We start from the raw sequence: 16,595 nt of genomic DNA on the forward strand, positions 1-16,595 counted from the left end.
TGTTCGCATATGCCTACCAAAGTTAGAATTTCTCTATTCCTTCTATGTAGTAGCAAGTTCAAACCTATCAAATTTAGTAACCAATCGCACGAATTACACTCGCCCGACGACCTTACTTTCCTCGTTCAAGAGACGTCCGCTTCCTACAAAAAAAACATCGGCCATTAACGGAAGGGACAGAAGAGGAGATTCCCTGAGACGAACCACGGTCCAAACACGGCGCGATTTGAACAAGAATCAGGAAGCCGCGGAGAAGTTGGGATAGCGGAGAAGGGGGTATCACCTGTGCAAATTTGCCTTCGACCTCGTTTCCGGGGATCAGCTCCTTTCTCCGGGCTCTCGTCGCTCTTCAGTCGAGCGCTCGAGCCCTCTCGCGAGGCGATATTCGAGTAACACGCTCCGCCGATCGATGATTGGCCGATTCATCCGCTACGTAGCCGGAAACGGGGTCGAATCACGGCCGCGTACGGTTCCCGGAGCTTATCGGCCAGCCGAAATTACACTGTAAACGCGATTAAATGGCAAGTTGAGTGCGAGCGAAGTTCAACGATGTTGCGAATCGCTCCGCTAAAATGTTCAACAATATTGCACATTGAGAAGAGGGAAATTTAAGGGAAAGGATACCAAGAAACGAAGGGAAATTAAAGGGAAAATTTCCACGAACCTATATATGACGTCACTGTTTCAGAAAAACTTATTAATACTATACTAAAGCCTGATGTTTTAGAACGAAATACGACTTCATTTACTTCCGAAGTAAATAAATTTATAGATAACCAGCAAATAAGTTTAAAAGTAAAATCATACTCACCGATGAAAGGTATACTAAGTGATTGCATGATTAAAAAACTTGCGCCAGTAATTAAGTATGAATAATTACTGAAAATCTTCCGAAATAGTGACGAAAAAAATGTGATCTCATTTTTGACCAAACCACCTTAATTGCGTTTTCCGCTACCGATGAACCTCGATGGTGTCGTTTAGTCTACTAGTCGTTGCGAAGACTCTTCTCCCTGAGATCGCTGTCGCAGCACGAAGGGGTGGATTAATCGATTTAAGAAAACGAAGACGAAGAATGCATTTTTCGAGCACCTCTAACCATGGAAGACCCAATATTATTGCGAAACGCACGATTTTCGAATTCTACTTGGATGAAACACTCGTTAAAGGAGTCACAAACCCGTGATCGGGTCACAAAGCGGGCGATATTTCGGGATAGACCAGGTGCGAGCGTTTAATTTGGACGTATATGGACCAACGTGGACGTCGATGGCGCAGTGTTAGGGTCGAGTCAACATTCAGCTTGCAGTTTCGATCCCTGAATAAACGTGGTCAGAGTTTCATCTTGGAAATGGTCTGACCGGAACTAGCAGCGGACGGGCGCTATCAAAGCAGCTTTGTGACGTTTCCCGAACACCGTGACGAAGGCTGCGCTAATGTTGACCGACAATGGCAGGCAAAGCCATCGCGGACCGGAAGGACAGGTCCGGTGCGAACTCCTGTTCGACCTAACCCCCCCGAGGTAGCCGCTAGAATCCATTTTGGCCTTGTTCTTAAAAGTGGACGATTTCTAGCGTCGACATAAGGTACTTCCTCGTTTCGATGAGTTTCCATGTTTGCTCGTTCGCAGTCTCAACCATCGAGTTTCCTCTGGTCCGAACGTTCACGACGAGGGAACGATCGCTCGTCGAGCACCCCGATCCTGTTGTTTTCTTCGTCGTCGCGATAAAAGCAAACCCCGATGATACGTCTTCGTGGACGAACGGTAAGCTCTCGGCTGAGGCGGAACGGTAGCTCCTCGGCGAGGGCGATAAAGCTTGATCAACGTCAACAGCGGAGGATTTTGGCGTGGATTTAAGAGGACAACGCCTCGCTAAATCGTGGCTGCGGACGCCGTACCAAGCCTGACAGCGTCCGCGTAGATCTCGCGGCGTCCGTTCGATCGCGGAATCGATTTCGCCGAAGAAAACAAATTTTTGACAAACGTTTAAGTTGCGCGCAAAGTCGGCAATCCCTGATTCGAAGACAATGAAAAATAACGAAAGATTGGCTACTTTTGGTGGCCCGCGATCCGCAACTGTTGCTGTAAATAATGCAAAGGTTAAGAGGCGTTAATGGCAGAGAATGTGAACCGGTGGAAGTAGCCTTGTCCCAGGATTTCGTTCGTTCCAAGTTCTCAACTTACGTGCATAAGAGATTCAGGTATAAGAAAAGAATAAAAGGAAACGAGGGCGGTAAATTAATTGGAAACTTGAACGTGCTTGAGTCGTAGGATTGGCAATTTGAAAAAGACGACAAAGTTCGGCGAAGAGCAGCCGTAAAAGCTCTGCGTACGAAATCGTTGTCACGGATCCGGGAATCCTCGACCACTTCCGGCTCGGCCACGAGAAGCGTTACATCGGGCAAGAAAAGATCGTGAATGCAGGCTCACCGTTCTTCCGGCCGGTCGGCCATTGTTCTTTCATCTTTCATCGAGTAGAAGAAGAGGACGGTGGTTGGTTTGTTAAAGGTGATTTTTGTTCGTAATAGCGGATATGGTGATCGTGATTGGTCTCGATCTCGACTCAAGCGGTCTCCGATACCGGAAGCGGTGACTGTCCACCGGAAGTAGTCATTGCAGGCGCGGTGTTGACTGTGTTGCTTGGGACCGGAAGTGGCTGTAGGGCCTGCATATCACAGGTGTGGGAACCGCGCTTCTTTAGGTCCTGGAACAATTCGCATTTCGGAAATGTTTCAATTTAGACTCTTCGTCCATCTTTCCGCATCGTTGCTCTCTTTATCTCGAGAGTCTTTCCGATAATTCTTCCGAGACTCTTTCTCTCTCTTTCACCCCGTCTCTACCATCCTTTCATTCTCTCTCTGACTTCATCCTTTCATTCTCTCTCTGACTTCATTCTTCCACGCTCTCTCTCTCTCTCTCTCTCTCTCTCTCTCCTCGTTTGCTTCTACGTTTCTAGAACGACTATCGAAACTAATCGTAAGTCGGATTACGCTATACTTCGCGCCTCCTCCCTCTATCTCCCCCCTCTCCTTCGTTCGCCCTCTCTCTCGTTTTTCTCTCTCTATTTCGTGGTCGTGTAATTTTCCCAAGCCCACCGATCCCGTGAATTTCAAACACGGAACACCGTGCGATACCTTCTCCGTTTTTCCGCGACGATACCGTAAATGCTACTCGTCGTATGAAATGAAATGAGATGCGATCGCGGGCAGCGTCGAGCCCGTGCCATCGACAGATCTCGAAAGCTTTTTTCGCGCCGAGAAAAGAAAAGAAAAAACGGAAGAACAAGAAATCAAAGGCTGTCGTTTAAAATTCTGGAGATCGGCGTATCGATGCCACGTCCGAGGCTCGCGGACCAGTTTCCGAGCGAGTGAGTATCGCGAAGTTGAAGTATCACGAGCGAAGAGAGACGTCGAGAGGAAGAGGAAGAATGAAAGAGGCGCGCGGGCCACGTGCAAACAATACAAGATAGAACAGAACAGATTCATGCGGAGAACAGTGAGATACAAGAAACGACGTCGAGAAATTGGAAAGCGGACAACGGTCCTGCCAACAGAGCAATCCAACAAGAGCAACAGTGACAGTAATAAAAGAAGGAAAGAAAAGATAACAGCGATACGCAACAGCAACAACAATAGACTAATGGTTGACGAACAAAAAGGACTTACAAGAGAAACAGTGGTGACGAAAGGTGGATCGATCGATTAACAAAAGCATGCCAAGTGCAGTACGAATGATCGTTTCGACGAGCCACTAATTACAAGACGAGTGCCTCTGATTCTTATCGACGTCGCGAGCACGGTTCGTTTTCCGTTCCGTGGTGAATTTCCAAGCGAATTCGCATCGTTTATCCCCATTTCTCCCGGATTTACTCGCATGTGCAAATGTGCGTCGATGCTGCTTTTTTTTTTGTTTTCGTTTCTTTGAACAGTGGCTGTGCGCGATACCGATGCTAGACCGTACCAATTTCGAATAGTAAACGCGAGTTCACGATGCAGTGCGTCGCATACGGTGCATTCGAACTTGCTTCGAAGTTATGGTACGTACGTCGAAGCTTCGTCGGCGCTCGGTAGTTGGCTCGACATCTTACGGGAATAAAAGCGATCCGTGCCTGTAAGCAAAGCTTTTGGGTTCGCTTCTCTTACCGATCGAAGCGAACTTCTCGCCAAGCGTCTCGAATTTATCGTACGATAAAGTATAAAGTATAAAGTAGCTTCCAACACGTTACGGTGTGCGTTAGAGTAGTACCAAGAGAAAAAAGTGTAAGGCAATCGATCGTCGGTCGCGATCGGTGACGAATTCGTTTATGGCCCCCGAATTCTTCGAGGTGCTTGAAAATTATTTTACAGGTTCGGACGTGACCAATTCGAACGTCGGGGTCCATAGAATCCGTCATCGGTCCCCGACGACAGCGGTAAGCTTAATAACGATGGAGAAAAAAATTAGATTTTCAATAAAGTCCTACGATGTGAACATTAAGATTCCTGGGACACCTGCTCGATCGCAACGATACCAGTTCTCTCGCAGCTAGCTCGTAAATTAAAGGCAAATAATGGCGAACAGATATAAAAACGAGAATGGTCGGCCGCGTCGACAGCCGCATCCGGAAAACGTTGGGCGTCCCGGTAAATCCGCCAACTGCATCCGTGCACCGCAATGCAGTTCTCCTTCTCTGTCTCTCTTTTTCGTGCGAGCGCAAGTCGGCGTGATAGTCGTCGTCTTCTCGACGTCGTTCGACGAGCGTCGTTAATCCTTTTCAGCCGGCCCGTCCATGACGGTGATATCCGTCTGGTCGGTCTTTCTGTCGCAGCGCGCTGCATCGTCCGCGCGATGCAGCCGTCATCGCGCGTGCACGATTCAAGGCTCGTTCGCACGGAAATCTGTGTCGCAGGCGACACCGTCGCGAGCTTAATTTCTTCGTAAAATGTTATCGTTCGACGCTGCAATTTTTTTGTTAACGTAGCAGTACCCGAACTTTCCTTGATAGTTGGAATCGCGTCGAGAATAGTAATCCAAGATTCCTAGGAAAGGAAGGATAAATTGATCGCTCTCCTCGTTAACCTACGAATACGAATAGGGGCTCGTTAAGAGTCGAACAGATATAGCGTTGATCCATCGTCGCTGGCGATCGTGCGACACAAATCGCCATGCGAACGACGCTTTCGGTGGTTGTCGCGTTGCTTCTTTTCCCTCGTGACGCACGTAGATTTCTTTTCGTGGCGCGTGCTCGCGTTATTTCGGTTGCAGCGAGACGCGAATTCCGCGATTGATCGCCCGCTGGCCAGGTTTGCACGCGTCGTGCACGGAGAACGAGACGAGTCGTGCCGACGATTTAAACGGCGATATTCGGCTAAAATGCGACGTATCAAGTTCGACCTAAACTTAGAATTAACACGGGGAGATACTTTGGAATGAAACAAGGTAAAATAAAAGTCATCCGCGTCTTGTACCTACTCGCCTCCGCGAATCGATCCTTTTAACGCTACCGACCATTTTTCTTGACCGTCACCGATTCTCTCCGGCACAGAGTGAATCCATCTCTCAAACGGTCTCCCAACGAGAGGTGTTCGCCTGAATCGCGAAAAAACCGTACGTTCGCGAGAGCCACGTACGCGGCGCGCATTTGCGCTGGGCCACGTCGTATTAACGCGATACAAGGAAAACGCATTAGGAGGAACTACGGATGCGGGATAACGGAGAGGGTAAGAGCAACGCGGCGCTAGAGAATCGACCGTGACGTTTGAATTCCGGTTCGACGTCTTTCACGACCTAGCGCATTAATCACCGTTTGACGTGGCGAGGATGAGATGGCTAGCTTATCAAAGATACGAGAGGATTAATCGCAGCACGCGCTGCAGAAATTGCAAAGGTGGTGGGGTGATTGAACCCGATCGCGCGATAAGACATAGAGCTACGAAAAAGAGAGAGCTGCCGTTGAACGATGCTGGAGAAGCGTCGTCGCGGCAAAAAGCGCGTAAAACTGAATTCGCTGGTACCGCAAATTTCCGGGATTTACCATGATTCGTTGACCTCCCTTTCCGCTGGTGAACGCTTCCTACTTCGATCGTCTCCTAAAAGAGAACCTAGTCTCTCTTTCTCTTTCTCTCTCGCTCTCCGCTGTTTCGATCCGACAAGATTCAAGTCTTGGCATCCTAGGTGCAACATCGCTCGATGGGAAGCTCGCTTAAAATAAAAGAAACTGGAACTAGAAGCGAGTAGCGGTACTCGAAGCTGAGAAGTAAAGGGGGTTGGATCGAGGGTCGAGGACCTGGAGGCATCGGGATTCGCCCTAGTTGGATGCATACGTAAAGGGGATCAACGAGGGAAGCGAAGAAGCGTTGCTGGGTCGCGCGAGAATGCATAAATCAAAAGCCAGATCAAGAATCAGCCACAACGAATAGGGTTCGGGAGTAGGCACCATGCCAGAAGGATTTCGCGTCCGGAAGGATTTCCGTCTTCCTTTCGGGGGATGGGCAACTGCGAGAGAAAGTAAAAGTAAAAGTAAAAGTAAAACGACGGACGGGGGAACCGAAACGTCGGTGGAAAGTAGCCTCTGCGAGGGGCAAACCGAAAATCTTGCGAAAAGGAAGAAAAAGAGCGGTCGAGGGTAACCGAGAAAAGAAGCGTTGCCAGAAAGAAACCAAAGACGGAACCGAACCCGAGGAAAACGTACGCGAAATGAAAAGTGTCGCGTGTAATAGAGAAGCAGGGATGGGAGTGTTTCTCGGGAGTAAGCAGACACCCAGAAGCCAATCCAGGGATCAGCCACGCGACACGATATATTCTCGACCACCGAGGGGATGCATGGGGTGGTCCCGTGTGTCCTTCGTCCTCGTCCTTCCGTCGAAGGACAAGAAGAGGTGCGTCGTATTTTTCCAGTGGTCATACAAGTATCTTATACACATCTTATAAACAACGTGGAAGATAGTACGCGCGTGCGACGATACGCGCCATCTTAACGTGTAATGCGTGCTCGTATACAACTTGAAACACACATCTGACACTCTGATATCGTTGAAAGTTGCCTGAAAAACTGGTATTTATAAAAAGAACGAAGGAGTTGACGTTGGCGGAAGAACCCGTATGAACAATAGGCGCACGGATAGATTAAATAAGGCAGAAATACCTTGTCGGGTACGTTCTATTTCTGTCCGTGCTTTGGGATTCGAATCCGGACAATTTTCAGTACAAACAACGACGGAGCTCGCGCTGACGTCGGTCTTCATTGGTATTCCTTCCTGTTCCGTATATTTTTCGTACAGAGATCTATGATTCGAGAAACGTTTTCCGCCCTACCGATATTTTTATACCTGATGCGAGATCCACGTTCGCCTACGGACGATCGTAAAAATCCACGTATACTCTACTCCGTGATTGCTTTTCTTCCGAATTCTTTTATACCATTTTTGGTATCGCTTTTACAGTGTACACCGGGTTTACAGTTCCGGATCCCGCATCCCGTGTATACAAGTGAACGCATTACACGCGAGAAACGCGTCAATCACGGCACGCGTGCACGAGAGACAATGAAACGGTACAACAAAGTATATAATGTACAATAATAATTATCATCGTATCCAAAATGGTTTCCAGGTAACACGGTTTTCTTTACCTTTGTCCGCACTTGTATACGATCCCCATATACGAGCACCACTCTATCCTTGCTGTCGTTCGAAGTAAGCTGATAAGACAAGCTCTACAAAGTGGATGATATTCGGTGGCCACGAAAACGTCGCGTGTGAATGTTGTTTTCGTAAAGTTTCACGCGATGCGTGTTCGTCGTTTCACGATATATTTATATACGTGTATACGTTTCCATTTTTGCGTATACGTATATTTCATTTCGTGCCATCATCGGAGTCGTCGGCGTATTCTCGTTATCGTGTGTTACATATGTATACGAATGCACATACATATATACGCAAATGTTTATGTATATATTTGTATTTTTTTTTTTTTTTCAATTCAAACGTCGTCCATGAAATTCCAACGTGAAAGAGAGGAAGAGAAGAGAGTGGGCGCGCGAGAGAGATCCATCCCGTTCATTATGAATTCCGCACGGTTTCACGTGGACGAATTGTTTATTCGATGTTCGTTAGTTTGTTTGTTTGTTTGTTTTCGTTTTCATTTCCATGTTCGTTAAAAATTAGTTTGCCCATAGTGGCGAATGAACGGGCAAACAGAGTAGATGCGACGAGAAAGGGTTGCCGATTCGCAGCGAAGAAGAGTAAAACACGGACGTGTTTATTTTCGTGGATGGCCGACGAACGATGACGATGGCCACGCGACGACGATGACAGGAGGACGACGAGACGTCACGGCGGGTCCAGTTTCCACGGTGGATGACGATGGTCGGTCGGTCGTCGGTGAGCGGGTGGCACGGAAATGAGGAAATAGAAGAATTTCATTGGATTTACATTGTGGAAATTTCGCACTGTGTGTGTCTTGTGTCATTTTTATTTCTATTTTTCGTGTCTGTTCACGCCACTCTCGCGTGACTGTTGTTGTATCGTGACAATTACTATTACGATTATTATTAGGTGTCGCTTAAAATATCCTGGCGTTTCTTCCATGATCTTCTCTACTCTCCGAGCGATCCTTATATTTACACATATCTCTCTATATAGACGTTCCGTTCGATCGACTCGAAATCCGTCTCTAAAACGCATCTCGTGTTTACCTTTCTTTCGAACCGTACACGGCTTCGCTCGTCTGTGATTACAGATTTTAATCTATGTGTTCTTTTTTTTTATGTTTAATTTTGCTTTTTGTTCGTCTTTTACTCTGTTCTATCTCGGTTACTCGTTTTTCAGCGTCGTTTTATCGGGGTCTGTTTTAGCGTGCTTTACACTAGACCGATTAAGAAACTTTTAGGCCGCTCAGAACGAGGCCTCGACGAGGTAAGTCCCGTCCATCGCAGCCCCGGTCTGACCCCCTTCGACGCCCGATACTTGGGCCCTTGTCGCTGGGATGTACTGACTGTACGCCTGCTGAAATCCACACCACAAGCACACACTACATTGTTGCACCCTAGGCTCACCTACCCTAAATCTGTTCTACATGGGTCTACGGCGGTAATACGTATATCTCTTTCTCGAGACCGCTTTCTCTACTTTGATTATTTCGCCCTAGCGGAGACAGACTCGCTAGTGTTCGTCTGCTTCGTCTACCCGTTCAACGATAGATCGTTCCTACGCGGTTTGACGAGACTACGAGTGGGTCGCGAGGATACTCGAAATCTTTCGATCCAAAAACTACTAAACGTACTACCCTTATCATTATTTATAAGACTATACTTTCGTGTACGATATGCGTGGGACAAAGTGACTACGAATCGACTAGTCGACAATTCTACGAAACTGCGCAATGGAACAAGACGCATGGCAAACTAAAGCAAAGATCTCGATGCACCATCGTGGCTACGACTGACATGATCTTCGGTGGGAGTAGCGAGTTCGGCGAGGCGATTGTTCCCGCCTCGATCGTGCCAGGACTATTCTATCTAAACGATCTCGACGGGGTTAAGTCTCGTTCTAGCCGTAACAACGTTCTGCGAACTTCGGTATATATCTTGTTCGTTACAGCGTTTAACTGCAACGGTTCGAATACTTTAAGGTGAGGTGATCTACGTTACGCTCAAACTCGGCGCGAGTTCGACGAGAATCGTTATCCAGGGAAGAGACCCGCTATTTCGAAGAGCGATCTAAAGGGGCAACTCCTATCCGGACATGACCTGTCCGGATGCACGTTTCTTTTTTCTGGGTTAGGTCTGCGTTCGATAACTAGTTTGTAGTTTTATTGACCTAACTTTCCTTAACCTCAACAGTTCGTCATGTTTCCTGTTGCCGGCGTCTAAACGAACTCTGTCTCGTTCGTTATTCGCGTATAATTTCTATAAGCGTGATCTACGGACAGCTAACTCTCTAGACAGCGTCGTACCTCGGTCAGCAATTTTAGCGCGGACATCGATCACCTACGTTCGCGGCGTTCCATTTAAAAGTAAAACGAGAAGCGATTCGCGTTCGTCGATTACGCGCATCGGTCAGCTACCGAATGAAACCAGCGAGATGGAGTTAATCGTTGCGTTTAATTAAATTTAATTATCTCGTGTCACAGCTGCCTGCGGGTTTGCGAGCGTCGCGTCCATGGTTGGAACAAAACCAATCGGTCGCTACAAGTCACAACTCGCGGAGAAGTAGCAACGCTTTAACTTTTCAAAACACTTTACAACGAAATACAAACTTTGATTTCTATTCGAGAGATACATGGTTCACCGTCTAAAAAGAAAATAGGGTTCGTTAGATACTCGAGCGATAAGCGAAGCGACAACTCGTTCGATATTCGTGCGCTCAACGCGTCTGGAACGGCGTTTCTTTGTAGGTCTCTGTGGACGTCGATCGTCTACGTTCGACGCGTCCGACGGAAATTAACATTTGCGCGAGCGACGAGGAAAATTTCACTGGAAAAAAGTAGATTGATTAAAAGTTGGTGATCCGTTATCGATGATGGAAGGCTGAAAGCGTTCGTTGTACCGATCGAACGACAAGCCTCGCGGGGACGCAGAAGAAACAGCGTTGCGGCTCGTTTCCCAACAATTTCAACGCGTCTACCGACCGTTCGTTAATTAATCCCCGTGATTTCAGCGACACTCGTGTCGCGAGGGCCACTGAAAGCAAGTGTTATCGAGAAACAGGGATCGGAAGGGAGGGGAGCGAGTAGATTTACGTCGAGGAGCAATTAAAAACGATTCTCTCTCCCCGTCCCTTCGCGGGCAACTTTTTAACGTTGCAACGTTCGCTGAAAGAGAAAAGTAATTGGAATATCGAACAATCCCGTCGAGGGCGGGTCGTGTCTGAAAATCGTGAAGAGGTTTCGCATTCAAACAGTCCAGAGAACAGAGGTATGCATATCGTATATGCGTAGTAGCACAGGAGTGTAAAGGAGGAACAGTGCCAAGAACGAGAAACAGAGAATCGATATACAACATTTCCCAAACAAGAAAAACTAATCCGAGCTAGCAGGCTTTCGGGGAGAACGATATAAAAAGAGACAGACATGTAACAGTTGACAGTTTTGGGGTCTTACCTTAAACGGACGAGAACTGTTTCTACGGGACGAACCACACACAACGGGTGCCGACAGTGTTTATGTTACAAAATGTACAGACATATTTACACAATGTACGCGTGACATTTGTGAGAAGTAGGGGAAGAATGTGATAGAATCCCCGATGAAATACTCGTGGAATGATGTAGTATTAGCATCCCGTGTGTATTTCCATATCGATAACTAGACAAATCTCGAATCGCCAAACGCGACGCTTCACGGTATTACCCGTTGCTGACAACGATTTCGTTTCTCCGCGTTCGAGAACACCAGTTGTCGGAACCCCAACTGGTATAGCTTCGAAACGGTCCAAGAGTCGGTTAAGAGGATCGAAAACGATTTCGTAGCTTTTGAGTTCGACCAGTTCCGAAAACAAAGTTCCATCCCTTAACGATCGTTCCCCGTTAAAATTCTTATCGACCATAGCGCCGGCCGATACCGCGCGTATATTATTTTATTATTTCTCCCAACTATTTCTACTCGATTTCTACTCGATCCCTACTTCTCTCGAGTTCTTCGGCTCGAGAGAGATATACGCGTGATCGTTCGCGAGCGTGTCCCGTAGCAGAGTGGATGCTAATGTTACATCGTTTCACCGGCGACGACCGATTAACAGCGCGGTATTACTGGTCGTAAAAATTGACAAACGACAGCCTGTCTTGCCGCGACGTTTACAGCCGGAACCATTGGCAACTTACCTGTTGAACGGTAATTAATTTCACGACGTTGGAACTGACACCGATACGAAGGGGGTGGTGTATGGGCGGAGAAGCGGAACGCGTGATAATTGCAGCCTACCACCCGCAGAGCAGTCGACGAAAATAATTGCGAAAGGTAGACCTTCCAGAATGCGAATCGGGGCATAAACAGATCGATTAATCATTCCGCTGGCAGTAATCGACACGGGCCGACAGGCTGTACCGACTAATTTCTGATTAATTTTCTTTGTCGAGCAGGTTCAAGTTCGGCCGAAACACTGGATGATTAATGTAAGAGGAACCGGGCACGAGGAGCTCTCGAATTTCAACGCGACACATGTTTCTTTTGACGAACGATGGGAGCTACTGTAAATCACGATCGACGCCGATAACCTCGATGATTAATTATCGCGGCGCGGCGCGGCGAACATTGCCCGTCCAAGTTAACCCTTTCGGTACAGACGTCACTCGCGCCAAACGGGATTAACTAGGCGACGTACCGCTCGATAATTCGTTACGAATAATTCATCGAAACGTATGCGTTAAATTCGATCGCTCCTCCCCCGCGACGAACAGCTCGACGACGCAATTCTCCGTACGCAAACGCGTATTCTCGAACGACGGAATAAAATGTACACAGGTAACACGTTTCACGCGTATTATATACAATATATTTAATCGAACCGACTATTTATACGTATATAGTGTTGTATGTATATACAACGAACCAATCAGTTTCCAATAGTGATCAAACGGAGCAAAACGTGGGGACAATAACCAACATCGCTGCCCAAAATAGAAGTCGGCCGGCCTGAATAGCCGAGGTGTCGCGAGCGACGGTTCCCAGGAAGCAGAAACTATGAACCTGTCCGTGGATCTCGGTTCGACCGTTCGATCGACGTGTTCCGATTGCCAAAGAATCGAATGCAACGAATAAGAAAGAAACGGCGTTTGCTCGTTTTCTCGAGTCCAGCTGCAGATTGCACACGAAACGCTTCCCTTGGTCGGTCGCGACCTTCGACACTCGGAACGGCCGACTTCCACGTAGCAGCGTGAATCGAACTTCCGGGTCGGGGGCACAATTTTCGGTAACAAGGTACGAGCCTTTGAAGATAACAGGAATGCGAGGGTGTTTGGGTGTCGAAAAAGATGGTGCTCGTTACTGGACCGACGGCAAGTGAATTGACGGAGCTTTTCACACGGACACTTAAGATTCAATTTTCTCTTGCCTGGCTGATCTGAAGTGGATGCTCCACTACAGGCTCCTGGTGTTCCTTCGGCTATGCATCATTCATGAAAGCAACTCGTGTTATATTATAATGCGCATTATGAGGGCAATTAATTTGACGCGACTTCGTTCCGTCTATAACGAGTCATCGGGGAGGAAAGTACGGAGCCCGATTCGCCAAACCCTACGCTCTGTTTTCAACGTAGATTCGCGACCCATTTTTCAATCTTTTCCCGAAGTTATACTTAATGCGACAGCGAGGCCGCCGAAACGAACGTCTCTGGCATAGACTACAAGGTGATACGAGGAGAAGACATATTTAACGTCGATAATTCAAACGGTACAACAAAGGGAGTCGTTATTGGCGTCGATTTTCTACAAATTTCGATTAGCAAATACCATTTAGAAGCATTTAGAGACGTACACAGAGGAAATTTGTTCGGTTCGCGTTCGCTAAAACGGAAGAACGTCAGCTGCTGCGTCCATCGTTGAAATTTCGAAACGGGAGGCCGTAAACCGAGGTTTCCCGTTCATTTTACTTTTACGCAGGAATAAAAGTTTCTCGCAACGCGTCCGAAACAGTCGGTCTATCGCGACGGAAACGACGACGGAGACGTTTATTTGGCTTTAAACGCTCCCAATTGTTTGCATTAGCGATTTATCGTCCGGCCGAGCCGCGAGATTTATCGAGACCTCGCGTGGCAGCTCTTCGCGTACACAGAAGCGCGCGACAGCTTCCAATAATTTAATTGCCATGCGCTGCTTCTTTGAGAGACGTTCTCTTTTATCGATTCCGCGGGAGGTCTTCGGAAAACGGGGAAAAGTTGCTCGTTGGCGGGGCACGTCCGAAAAGATTAAACGTCTACTTCTAGCGGACATTGTATTAGGTCGTCCCACAAGTTCGTGCCACTTAATCTCCTCAAATTAAATGATGAAACATGCCTTTAAGTGTTATAAGAAAGGGTAATCTTTCTCGTTTCACGATACTTTCCCACCTTTCTGACATAGTCATTATACCGTCGCTATAAAAATTTTATAATTTTTTTTTTTTATTAAATATTGCCTCAGTCTGCAGTACGAACTTATGGGATGACCTAATATTTCTGTCATCCGTTGATGAAACGCAAGCGCGAAATATGTTCGTTCTCCTCGTAACCACGTGAAAATCGTGCCAGAGTGTCAGCGATCTTTTTTGCTGGCGCTCCTCGATCATTGTACGATACCAGAGCGATGACGCGTGCATAGGCGCAAACGCACCGTACACCTGGCCAAAAAAGCAATCGTGGAGGCCCGAGGAAGATTCACGATCGAGTCGGAATAAAAATTCGCTGATCTTAGCGTTCTCTCTCTCGAGAGAAGCTTTTTAATATTTTCACTGGAAATCGTTGAGCCGGGAACTCTCGAGCTTTCGGAGTTCCTCGCTCGACGAAAATTTGCCGGGACTCGACTACCACCTCGAGCGAACTCGAAAAAGCGTGTAGAAAAGATGAAAAAGGTTCCAGAATCAACCGTACGCGTGCCGAGACATCGAGCGGTTCTCCGAAACTTCCGAAACGTTAAACTGCCCTTTTTCTAAAGACACTCGAAACGGAAAAGTTTCCCAACATTCGGAGAAAACTTTTCCTAATCTGCGAGGAGTGCGCAATTTCTGCTAATCCGGATGCTTGAAGAACCAATTTTCGAATTTCACTTTCTCCTACCGCGAGCGAAACGATCGATCAAAGTGTACGGTAAGATTGAAATTCCGACGCGCGTCCTTTGGAAATGATACAGGCAGATTATAGGAAAACGAATCTCGTTAAATCGTGCAACGATTTAATCCTACGGTAGAGAGCTATAGACTGGCCTAGTTTCTGAAAGCGCTTCGTATACTTTGCGACACCTTCTCTGGTATCCGGACGAGGTCGAACGGACGTCGGGCAACGCGAGAAAACGACCGAGACGCGAAACTCGACAAGGTATCTTCCGTTCGGTAAAAAAGCTTTAAAGAAACCTCTAACCCCTTTTCGCGGGCTCTTCGACGCCAACCAGTGCACGACACGTGTACACACGTACACGTGGAACGAGCATGGACACCCACACGCATTCGCGCGTACGTATATGTACCTGGTGGATGTCCCTAAGGTCAAGGTGACACGTTGCCGTACAATTTTCTAGTCGATAACCGTGCAAGGATGACTGTGTACACCCGTATGAATATCCAACGGACTGCGGTCTAACTCCGCGAACTCGTTTCCGCGTGGTGTCCCTGACGGAAGGAAATCGCGATATTCTCAGCGTCTCGACGCTTCTCTCGCGGGCAGAAGCCGCGGAGACGTCCGACGCCCACCTCTACGGACCGAATCGCGAGAAACGACAGGGACGAGGTCGACGATGCGACGGAAACATTGTCCGTGCGTGACGGTTGCAACTTTGTTTCGTTACGTTTAGTTTTTCAGAGGTGTAACGAAACTCGTTAAAAATTCGTGACGACAATCGAGAAACGATCGGTACTGGAACGGAGACCGTAGCTTTACAACGTCCTCTGTTTTTTATTTTATTTTAATTTTCAACTCGTTATCCGGAGATCGCTCCCGCCAATCGCAGTTTCCGTTTTGCTTTCTCGATTTCGATCGAATTTATTTGCAAGATTGAAATGCAAGAGTATGTCCATTGTCCGTGCAGTGAGGGTCGAAAAGACGCGATCGATTAAAAAATCTCATATCCTTTATTTCCTTCAGACATCGTCTCGTTTAAAGATCTTCGATTTTTAAAGAGGAAAACGTCGCAGAACACGGAACGCGCTAACAAATCGTTGGAATGTGTGAGAAACGCGTGTCTTCGAATCCGAAACGCTGTCCTTGGCTCGATTAAGGGTTCGCCGAGATCTGCACGCGAAGGGACAAACTGTCCCGACGAACGAAACAAAGAAAATGAAACACCTTGTGCTGTCGAATAAAAGAAACACCAGCGATTCCAGAGTGATTTATATAAAAATCAAGCGATAACCCTTAATCTTCGTCGAAGGCTCGTCGATACGCGCGAACCGAGGACCCCTTGCGCGATCTGCGAGGCTTTGGAAATATCGAGATCTATATTCCAAGCCGGCTTGCGTCAAAAGTAAAATAAAAGGCAGCGAAGCCCATAAATCTCGTGAATATTCGCGAAACACGATCGTCCACGCACGAACGCGAATTTATGTCGTTGATACTAGGGATCGATTATTCGCGGCGTCGTTGCTTTACCGCGTAAGAGCGATAAATTCTGAAAGGCAATATTTAGACGGTAGAGCTTCGGTAAATGTGATCGAAATAGAACATTTTCGTGCTCTTGAAATTTCGAGTTTTGATCTCCTCGCATTCGCGGATTACTCGATTCATCGCTTCTGGATAGATCGAGCTACAAGCCAGCCGGAATACGAAGCAAAGAGGCGCGATCGTTTCGAACCGACGGCGACGGCGAAAGCGAAGGTCGATCTACGAGCGATCGAATAATCGACTCGGCTCTTATATACACTGTTCGTTCCGCGAGCTGCGACCAGGTTTCACCGGTCTCGCCTCGCGGCTGTCGCGCGACGTATTCCTGA

At 47.4% G+C, this 16,595-nt stretch overlaps 1 protein-coding gene across 6 annotated transcripts in view; it reads right to left on the minus strand.

Moving 5' to 3' along the window:
* LOC128884035 (potassium voltage-gated channel protein Shal) overlaps positions 1–16,595 on the minus strand; it is an 80,686-nt gene that overhangs the window by 5,447 nt on the left and 58,644 nt on the right. The window contains exons 5-6 of one of the 6 annotated variants that reach the window (XM_054137020.1): positions 7,611–7,694; positions 2,432–2,705 (exon numbers count right to left, since the gene is read on the minus strand). In XM_054137020.1, the coding sequence (XP_053992995.1) occupies positions 2,565–2,705; positions 7,611–7,694 (225 nt within the window). In that variant the 3' untranslated portion in view covers positions 2,432–2,564. Of the gene's footprint in view, positions 1–2,431; positions 2,706–6,117; positions 6,182–7,610; positions 8,989–13,031; positions 13,083–16,595 lie in introns of those variants that run through there. The other 5 variants (XM_054137030.1, XM_054137071.1, XM_054137049.1 and 2 more) reach the window with 5 other exon arrangements.

Source organism: Hylaeus volcanicus, chromosome 1 (genome assembly GCF_026283585.1).
Source record: "Hylaeus volcanicus isolate JK05 chromosome 1, UHH_iyHylVolc1.0_haploid, whole genome shotgun sequence".
NCBI classification, from domain to species: Eukaryota; Metazoa; Arthropoda; class Insecta; order Hymenoptera; family Colletidae; genus Hylaeus; species Hylaeus volcanicus.